Source organism: Musa acuminata, chromosome BXJ2-8, assembly GCF_036884655.1.
Source record: "Musa acuminata AAA Group cultivar baxijiao chromosome BXJ2-8, Cavendish_Baxijiao_AAA, whole genome shotgun sequence".
Classification (NCBI taxonomy): domain Eukaryota; kingdom Viridiplantae; phylum Streptophyta; class Magnoliopsida; order Zingiberales; family Musaceae; genus Musa; species Musa acuminata.
In genome coordinates, this window is record NC_088345.1 from 4,019,555 (window position 1) to 4,029,650 (window position 10,096).

Here is a 10,096-nt window from a genome sequence, read left to right on the forward strand (position 1 = left end):
CGGCCGCCCCTCCCACCGCCGCTGCCTTGGCTGGCGGGGCGGCGGAGCTGGTTCATGCGGGCGGTGAGAGAGGGCGGGCGGATCCGGCTGACGGAGGTGTGGTTCGAGCGGCCGCCGAAGATTCTCCGCGCCTCCCGCGGGGGCGGGCGCCTCCGGCTGGACCTCATCGCCGAATCAGATCGCAAGGAAGACGACCGCCACGTCGCACCGGGTCAAGAAGAGCGTGAGGGAGCAACAATAAAAGCAGATGAAGGAGAAGAAGATCCCTATAATGTCGATGTCGAAGAGGAGGAGGTAAGAGCACCGGCAGTGTCGCCCGAGAAGACGGTGACGCTGACGCGGAAGGGGAAGGAGCGGAGGTGTCTGATGATGGTGAGTGGTAACGGGGATCCCACCTGGTGGAGTCGCCGCCCCGTGACGACCGCGTGAGCACGTGCGACGTCACCGTCTCAAGGGTACGGATTAAGGTCGAGGATGAGTATTATTAGGTTGATATTGGATATGTTGTATTTTTGGTTAATAATATTAGGTCGAATATTACAATATTAACTGAAATTTCTTTCAATGTTAATTATTTTTTTATTTTGGAATATATATATATATATATATATATATATATATATATATATATATATATATATATAACGGCAATTCCTTTCATAACAAAGACCAACAATGGCAGTATCTATTCGGAAGCAAAAGAATACAGCTTCCCGTGTACTGTGACACCACACACTTCTAATCCAATACATGATCAAGCAACAGCTAAAAAAGAAGACCGTGTCAAAATCTATGAACAGGAAAACGAAGAAGGAAGGAACGAGAACAACTACAAATCAGTATCCCATATTCCTTTGGATGAGGAGGCATCCATCTTCACAACTCTCTGTTTCCATGGATGATGCCTGCTGCTGCTGCTCCCGTCAGTCTTAGCTATCACCATGTCCACCTTCACAATGTGATGATCCGAAGTGCCTTTGGATGAGAGCACACCGTAAGAACCAGGCACAAATTTGTAGGGCGAGTATGGTGAGGATAGGATGTAATCTACTCTCGTCCCATACTTGCAGGTCCCCTGCACATCTACAAGTAGAATTGAGAGCAGAACCATTACTTCTCCTGCAGCAATCTGAGCTCGAGCACAACCAACTGGTGGGGGAATGGTTGATTACCTTGCCCCTTGGCGACGACAACAACAGCTTCACATTCCCCTGCGAAGTTCTTGGCATCCAGGTACTGTTTCCCCCTTAGGAACTTCATCACCTCAACTTTGGGCGTTGGCTTCCCAATTTCTTCATAATACTGCAAGAGATCAGTAATGTTCAGAAGCTTTGCATGGTACAAAGAGATGGCCTCCCCAACTTCTGCAGACAAGGATTCATAGGAAGACTACCTTGACGATATCCGCCCATCTCTCTGCAGAGTAGTCTGTTTCATCAAGAGAGTTGAGGCCGCCAACCAGGATGTGAGGTCGGTCACTGGAACGTAGTATCGAGTTGATCTGTTTCATCCTCCAGTTCTCGTCGAGGTGATCGAGATGGGTGCAATGGAATTCTACTTCTCCTGCTCCGGGGACCTCGATGGTGGCTTTCAGCACATTCCTGTTCGAAGATTTGCAGTTTTCTTGAGCATGTGAACGAGTTCTTACGTGATCACCCACAAACAAGCCATTAAGGATACTTTCAGATGCTGGTCAATCTTGGTTTAACAATTGAGGAAAGAAAAATGGAAGGATCTGACTAGATTGTGAGAACAGCAACAATGTTCGTGATACCGAGCATCAGAAAGTAGGGATGTTTGATCACTCAGAGAGGCGATGAGCTCTTTAATCTATACAGTAACAAATATTAGAACACCCGAAAGATGCTATCAGCTAGCTCTAACTATGATTGCCCCAGTCATCTAATCTACAAGGTAAAACACATTAAATCTTTCTCTGGATGTCAAAAAGATTTCCTAGGGAAGCCAGGATATATAGAACTCTGCAATCAGAGCCAAGAAATTGGTGAAGGAAACGTGTTCCTTTGGCAGAAGAAAGAACATACCTGAAGTCAGCATCGTCCAAGATCTTCTCAGCTTTCCACTGCTTGATGGGCCACTTGGACAGTATCGCATTCCCGTACTCCGGCGCCCAACTCTCTGCAAACACGTACTTCATGCCCAGCCCCTCCGCCAAGTCCGACAGCGGCTTCATCCCTTTCTCCTCTTCTGCCTTCACGTTCTGCAGTCCGATCACATCGGCTCCTACCTCTCTCAGAACCTCTAAGATGCTCCTGTCGGCCCTCAGTTTCTCCGGCTCCTTCCCCAGACCATGGACGGCAGACATGCTAAAGCTGTGAGACACAGGAGCTTTGCCTTTCCACGCTGCGGTCGTCTCCTCGCCCACTTGCCTCCGTGAACTCGACTGCTTGCTCCTCTCCACCGAGATCTCGTTGTCGGGAAGATTGATGGACACCCTCAGCTTGGCCTTCGCCAAGCTCGGCTGCTTTAATATGCTCTTGGGCCTGTCGTTGGCCGCCTTGCACCGCATGTCAAGCTCCTGCTCGGCTCCGAGACACCTCCCAGACTTGGGGACGGCAGGCGCCATCGAAAACATGGCGGCGTTGAAGGTAGCAAGCCGAATTGGCCTGGTCGATTCGGGGACGCCAATCAGGTCACCGGTCCGTACCGCAGGCTGATGACGACTGCCACAGACGGCTTCACTTTCCTGCGTTGGGCGGCCGAATCTATAGATCGGTACAGTCGTCTTGGCTCGGCGGCGCTTGAGGGGCCACCGGTGTAGGGAACAGAGGCGGCGGAGCTTGAGGGTGATCATTCTGAGCATTGGGGTAAAGTGGTCAGAGCAGGAGAGAGGTGGTGGCTCCCTTGAATTGGAGGAGGACAAGAAGCCTGCTATGGCTTTGGACAAACCATAGCTCTTCCTTCCTCTTCCCCTGCTTCCTCTTCCTGCACTGCTGGATGACATGGGATGGGAGAAGGAAAAGTGATTATTAATGTAATTAGTATTATTAGGTTTAGTTAGAGAGGTGGACTAAGTAGCCTTCATCCTCCCAAGGTTCCTTCTTTTTTGTGTGTGGAACAGAACAGTTCGACAGATGTCGAGGAGATAACGGAGGGAAAGATAATTATATGTCCTCCCAACTGCCCCAAAGATGGTGAGGGTCCTCCACAGGTCCATTGGCCAGCAGGGTGATGGTGTGATGCCTCCTTTTCAAGGGCAGAAACAACTGGCTGCCTCAACCACTCCAATGCATGCAACCAGGATCCTTCTTAGTCTTGCTGTGTTAGCTCACTGTCTTGTTCAGGCAATAGAAAACTCACAATAAGAGAGAGAGAGAGAGAGAGAGAGAGAGAGAGAGAGAGATGACTCATATGACAAGGGGTGCAGCAGCATGGACCCTATCTGCAATCAAGAGCAGTATGTACAGTGTGGATCAGAGCAATAACTTTCAGTTTGAAGCAACTGAGGCTACAGGTTATGCATGCAGGTTTGGAGTGCCAGGACGCAGATTATGGTCCCCTTGGGAGAGAGGCCAGCCATGAACCCCACTGCAGAAAACAGAGAAACATGTTTTCATTTACCTAAGACCTTGTCAGCAACCGCAACCTTCATCTCAAGCTTGGATCTTTCTTTAAGCGTAAGGCAAGCTGGCCTTGAATCCATACAAATGCATGTTGTCAAGAAGCACTTGGATTTTTTTGTTCTTCCTTCCTATTCAGGGGAACTCAAACCAGTGGTTGGGGAAGAAGAGGCTGCAAATACTGAAGTAGAGAAACAAGAGGCGAAAGAGAGAAAGGTAAAGAAAAGGATAGAAAGAAAAGAGAAAAAGAAGGAAAAGGGCAATGGCCAGAAATAAAGCTTGGAAAGAGACAACCCACAAAGCCATTGTGCCTTTAGAATCCATGAGAATTCAGTCATTCTACTGTTACAGACCCAAACCTCCTTTTCAAATTGAGTCAGATTTAACCAAAGAATTCCGATCTGAGCTATCCTCTGACGAGCACAGATGAGAGAAACAACATGTTTACATGTTCAGCTATCAGTTGCAGAGTGCACAGGACAGTGCCTTGGCAGCTTCAAAGAAGAAAGAGAGAGAGAGAGGAGGGCTTCTTTCCATGCACTTTGCACCATATCATCACGCAAGACACTGCAACAGTGGAGCCGCTTGCGACTGCTTGCCGTGCATCACCCTCAACATCGATCATGCAGTACATATGATACCTAGTTTTTGGCATTTAGCCACTGCTCTTTGGACATCAGCAAGGACAAGACATGCTCTCATCTCATAAAATTCATGCTTGATGGTGGAAGGGTGGCCCAAATCTTGCACAAGCTGCTTGGCTTCAATTTGCTGCTGGCTTTGAGGATAGCTTAGTGGACCTTTTGTTTCACTTTGTGATATAGAAAGCACTAGTCGACAAGGCCATCCCAGTATCTGTTCTTGCACATCTCAAAGCCCTGGAATCAACTTTTCTCTGGGATCGAACATAAAGGCAGGCTGTGGCAGCAAAAAGGTCAAACTGTTGTTAAGTCTACACCAAATGACCCATTGAGTGAAACAAATCTATCTTAGCTTGTCAAACAGTAGAATTTGGGTCATGCCAAGTGTTTACTCAAAGATCAGTACTGAGATGGATGTTGTTAAGCTCTGGAGCAAAAGGCTCCTCTATTAGACATTGGGTTGACCATGCAAACAAGTATGGCTGGTGCTGTTTACCCTCCTTTTGTGTGTTTATATTCTAAGGTCTTTTGTTTCTAGTTGATATGCCCTCTGTTTTCCCATTTCAAGTCTTTCAAATGAGCTTTTCTATTAGTAAGAAGCTAATGCAAAAGTTACATCAGTGTGTGGTTTGGGTCTTTGATGAATATGGGTTTTATAAATTAAGTTTGGTTTTTAATTATTATAATTAAGGATTCAAAATATCATTTTATATATTTTAAAAATATAAATTAGTCTAGTTGATAAATATTTTGATAATTTATCATAATATGTTAAGTTCGAATCTCATCTTCATCATTTATTCGATATAATAGCACACTCACTCAAATTGGGTAAGATACTACAATACTTCTGAGTATAATAATAATAATAATAATAATACGAATGGATTAAGATATTTATGTTTAACTAGAATGGTCTTCATCGACTATAATATTTTTTTATAAAAATTTTAATCTAGAGAGCTGAATTTTGGATATATTCACTCTGAAAAATAAAAATATAAAACATTATCTTTTTCTGAATTTAATCATTAGCTTGAATAAGTAGTTCTAGAGAATGAGCAAAGTACTTGTGCTTTCATTTCAGACATTAATCTCCATACTTTTATATTCTCCAATCAGTGATCTTAAATTAAATGTCAAAGACAACTCACAAACAGCCTATATCACATTATTAACACATTACATTGTTATGATCTTTTAATGCTACTTTACTTTCCTAAAGATTACTCATGTTGTTGTCCTCTAATTTAGGTGGAGATAGTAACCCAAACATAGTCCACTGGATCACTTTGTAGAACCTCCTCCTTTTCTTTATGATTGTATATGTTTCACACTAATAATATATAATGATGATAACCAAATAGTCATTTCATTAAATATAATTTCATTTATGATTGTATGTGTATTTTATGATTACACTTGATATGTAATAATTGACAGAAGCACAATAACGACTAATAATAATTAGATGGTGGGTTATATTATGGTGTGACTAATAAATTTATATAGGTTTTAAATAGTTTGTGAATTGTAAATGCTCATTTATTTGTTCCTTATTGAAAGCTTGATAAAATAATAATTGTACATATAGATTCAATTTAATAGTAATTGTGTTATGTGAAATTTTAAATTGAATTAAAATTAAATTAAATCTATATTAAATTTTGTAACAGGCACGGGGAGGGCACGTGCGTTAGACGCCACCCGCATCCGATAACTTGGAAATTAGAAGCCCTACTTTGCAACCCAAATACCAAACGTCGCCCGGCTCGGTTTCCACCAAAGACGAACGAAACAGAGAGAGGTGTCCGTTCAGCGGGTTGTAAGAACTTCACATGGAGGTACGCAACCTCTCTTCCTCCGAGTCTTCTTCTTCGTTGAATTCTCATGTTGATCAGGAAGGAAGGCGGTGTGTGGTGCAAACAAGTTTTGAGACATTTTTGCCGTCACTGTCGTTCGATTCTTCTCGGGGGTTTTGTGCTAGCTTTTGGATCCGTTTTCTAGGGTTCGTGATTTGTCTGAAGATTTGATTTTGACGAACATAGTTCTTGTTTCGGAGTTAAATCTGCGTTGGACTCGTTAATCTGTAACCCTAGCATCATATGGGCGTGAAGATATGAAAACGACTGTGGTTTGCTAAGGTCGTACATCAAAATCCTTTTTCCCTTTTACCTGGTTCCATGGGTCAATCGAGTGCCGCGCTGCTGTTTTGTCTTGGATTTTTGGTTCTTTCTTGATCTCCCACCCTTATTTCGCTTGACAAATGTATTCTGTTCGTTTCCCGTTATTACGAATATGTTTGTGGTTCTTGATTTCTTCTAACAAAGATATAAACTTGGTAAAGCCTAAATCGTACACTTCACTTTCATGTTGGCATTTATAGAGATTTTTCTATTCAATTTCTTTAATTTTTTTCGCAATTTATGTCATAAATCCGTTATTTTACAGCACAATATTATTTTAAATGTTCTATGTCTCACATTCTTGAAAGCTTTTGCCTTCACTGCATCCTCTACTGTTAACGAACTCTTCCCTTTTGGTCCCGTTCATCCTTTTAATTATATATAAGTGCTTCTGAAGCTAACATCTATCTCATCTTTCACCCAAGTGCTTAACTTGCTTTCTAATGTAACAATCTTGACTTGGCCAGCTGGAATTGACAAAAATCGTCATATAACAACACTACATTGCGTCCTTCCTTGTCAATTTATCATGAGAGATTGAATGCAACAACTATCGATTCCCATGTGTTGCTGACAACTTAAATGGCAGAAGAGGGCTAACCCCATTGGTTTTATACTAGCTAACCCCTTAGAGCATAGCTTGCATTTTAGTTATTTAGGCTTTTGCATTAAGTAATATTTTTCCAAAACACAATGGGGTGAAATGGAACATGAAAAGAATATGGAACAAATTATAGATTTTGAGCATTCATGTGCGAATGAGGCATATCTGCCAGAATTGCCTTAATCACAAGATAACTAGCTGAATTTTGGGTATTAGCCAAAGTCAGTTACAATCAGGCGTTTTGGACATGTTATGCTTGAAAAAGATGGTTCAAGTTTTGACAGCTTAGCTGTGCTGCTGGGGTTGACTAAGGTCAACCGGCTTTTATTTTATCTCTCGGCTGTTCACCATAATTGATCAAATGATTGATCTGGAGCAAATTTGGTTCCTTCTCTTGTTTCTTTTTGGTCTTCATCTGGTGACAAATAAAAAGATGGATAAGTAAAACAAGAGGAAGAATCAGTTGAGAAAAGAAGGACAAGCGGTGATGACGACAAACTCCACCACCTCTGGTGGTTCCCACACGAACTATAACCCATTTCGTAATCTTTAATTCTTAGAACCTATCCCCCACTCTATCCTACTTCAACTGCATCCAAGAAACCTGCTTTATCAATATTTAATGGATTGTGCATAAAGTACTTGACTTTAGGTTTGGCATTTGTGCCTTGTGATCAAATATGCTTAATTCTAATCCAATTGCATTTGTGCCTTGTGAGTGGGGTGTTCTCAATGCCTTAGCTAGCATATATGGATGAAAGATTTCTAATACGGCATCAGGAACATTTTCTGTTAAGAGGAGAGTCAGCATAAAACATGCATTTATATATATAAAAAAAACAAGATGGTATAGTGATTCCATTATGAGGATGGAAGGGATCAGTTAGCAAACTGCAAAGTCTTGAGTGTGTCCTCCTCCTGTTAAAAAAGCAGGTTTGCAAAGTTAGAATCAAACTTGCCAAACACCAGTATTGCTGTTCTTGTTATTAGAAGCAAGAGAACTTAGATAACACATATTTATGGACTATTTGGACCTGAGAAAAGCTCTCACTTTTCCGGTCTACATTGTGTGGAATGATTTCATCATAAGATCTCTGTAAGGATTCTTGCCATCCCTCATTTTTTGTGTCTTGCATTAGATCAAATGTCATAAGTATTGCTTTTCTCAACACCAGTATTGCTGTTCTTGTTATAAGAAGCAAGAGAAATTTGATAACACATTTATGGACTATTTGGACTTAAGAAAATATCACTTTTCCAGTCTACATTGTATGGAACCATTTCATTCTAAGATCTCTGTAAGGACTCTTACCATCCCTCATTTTCTGTGTCTTGCATGAGATCAAATGTCATAAACACTTATCTTTCCTTAATGTCTTGCATGAGGCAAGTTCTCATGAGCATTATTTTCTTTTATATATCTTGAACTGTGTCAAATGTCATAAGCACTATTTCTTTCTATCTTCTGTACAAAAGTAACAAAACTACTTATTTCTCTGCTAAATTGGTTGTTGTCACAATCAGATGGGCCTATTGAAATACAAAATTGTTGTATGGTTAAGGATGATGCTCATCTCCCAACTGGATGAAATTAAGTATGTCTAAATTTCTTTGATTTAATAATCATCTCCCTTTTATTTCTGGTGGCTTTGTCTAGTCTGGCATGCCAACTGGTTCCCTTGATGTTTGGACGACCAGTTTTGTCTCCCTTTATTTTACCCTTTGCTTTTTTTTTTCTGATAACCTTACAAGCATGTTTTTTCTCTTTTTCTTTTAGTATGCTCAGCTTCTCTACTTGAAGATGTAAGGCTGCTTACATTTGATTCTGTCCAAGCCGCACATTGGAGAGAATACAAGGCTTTCCCTCAATCATAGTTTTCTTCCCTTTCCCTCTCTCTCTCTCTCTCTCTCTCTCTCTCTCTCTCCAGATATTATTTTTTCAACTCAAATTCCAACTTGTCCTATGTCATCGCTGGAAGGGTTTATTATATGACAAAAACCTTGTGATTTAGTTAATCTTGACTTCTCATTTTTTTTTTGTGACAGAAATCACGGAAGTCCACCAACAGTGTTGGTTCATATGCAGTGCAGTGTGGTGAATGTTTTAAATGGAGGCTAATTCCAACAAAAGAAGAATATGAGACTATCAGGCAAAACTTCATTGAGGATCCATGGTTCTGCCACAAAATTCCAAATCTTTCCTGTGATGATCCTGGTGATATAGAGTACGACAATAGTCGAGTTTGGGTTCTTGATAAACCAAACTTGCCCAAGACTCCACCTGACACTGAAAGGCGGCTAGTTATGAGATCAGATTACTCTAAAATGGATGTGAGCTATATTATGCCTAACGGAAAGAAAGTAAGGAGCTCAGTGGAGGTTGACAAGTTTCTAGAAGCATATCCAGAATACAAGGGTAAAATGTCTGTGGCAGATTTTAGTTTTACATCTCCAAAGATTCCTGAAGAGATGGTTCCCAAGGATATGGAGGGCAAATCTTCATCAGCCAGAAGCAAGCGGTTGAAGACACAAAATTGATGCCATGCACAAATGTGGATTTTGTCTTGCCTGTAAGCAACCGAGCAACAGACTGAGTAATGCTTGTGGATGTTGTTCGTGTTTGTTCCCAGCTAGCAGGGAACATTCCCTGTGAACCGTAATGAAATATGTTGATCATCCAGACAGCATTTCAGTGACTGTTTCCCGGTGAGTTGGTTGAAATCAAGTTCTTTGTTGCCTAGTACCCTCACTATTTGTATCTTGTCAGCCTATCCTAGAAATTTTTCAACTTTGTCAAGCTACGTACTGCTAGCTAAATCATTGTACTAATATGTTAATGATGCTGCTGCACCAACCAAACGCTGTGCTTTGCTATGCTTTCTGAACTGTGTTGTAGGTAGAAAACGTGGTTGTGATATAAGTCTCTTGATAATCGTTGTCATGTGTTAGAGTTGCATGTCGCATTAGGGTGGGATCGCATCTGATGTTGTTGCAGAGGAGACTTTTATAAGGTTAGCATAGGAGACTATTAATAGATTATGTTGTTTTATTTAATTAAGTAGGATATATTATAGTTATGATTGG

General features: G+C 41.4%; 2 protein-coding genes across 4 annotated transcripts; one reads left to right on the plus strand and one right to left on the minus strand.

Annotated features, from left to right (window-relative positions):
* Window positions 1–667: 667 nt before the first annotated feature.
* Window positions 668–3,103, minus strand: LOC103993734 (uncharacterized). 2 transcript variants are annotated; one of them, XM_009413905.3, is made up of 4 exons: window positions 2,046–3,103; window positions 1,394–1,601; window positions 1,173–1,302; window positions 668–1,075 (listed from the first exon to the last, which is right to left on the minus strand). In XM_009413905.3, the coding sequence occupies exons 1-4, from the start codon at window positions 2,963–2,965 to the stop codon at window positions 930–932; spliced, it is 1,404 nt and encodes a 467-aa protein (XP_009412180.2). In that variant the 5' UTR covers window positions 2,966–3,103; the 3' UTR covers window positions 668–929. The 2 variants fall into 2 exon arrangements, with proteins under 2 accessions (XP_009412180.2, XP_009412182.2); XM_009413907.3 differs by having other exon boundaries at window positions 668–1,083.
* Window positions 3,104–5,912: 2,809 nt separating this feature from the next.
* LOC135618774 (methyl-CpG-binding domain-containing protein 4-like) lies at window positions 5,913–9,886 on the plus strand. Of its 2 annotated transcripts, XM_065119984.1 has the most exons (4): window positions 5,998–6,066; window positions 8,537–8,607; window positions 8,790–8,869; window positions 9,059–9,886. In XM_065119984.1, exons 2-4 carry the CDS (start codon window positions 8,598–8,600, stop codon window positions 9,548–9,550), a joined length of 582 nt encoding a protein of 193 aa, XP_064976056.1. In that variant the 5' UTR covers window positions 5,998–6,066; window positions 8,537–8,597; the 3' UTR covers window positions 9,551–9,886. The 2 variants fall into 2 exon arrangements, with proteins under 2 accessions (XP_064976057.1, XP_064976056.1); XM_065119985.1 differs by lacking the exons at window positions 8,537–8,607; window positions 8,790–8,869 and having other exon boundaries at window positions 5,913–6,066.
* The last annotated feature ends 210 nt before the right edge of the window (window positions 9,887–10,096 follow it).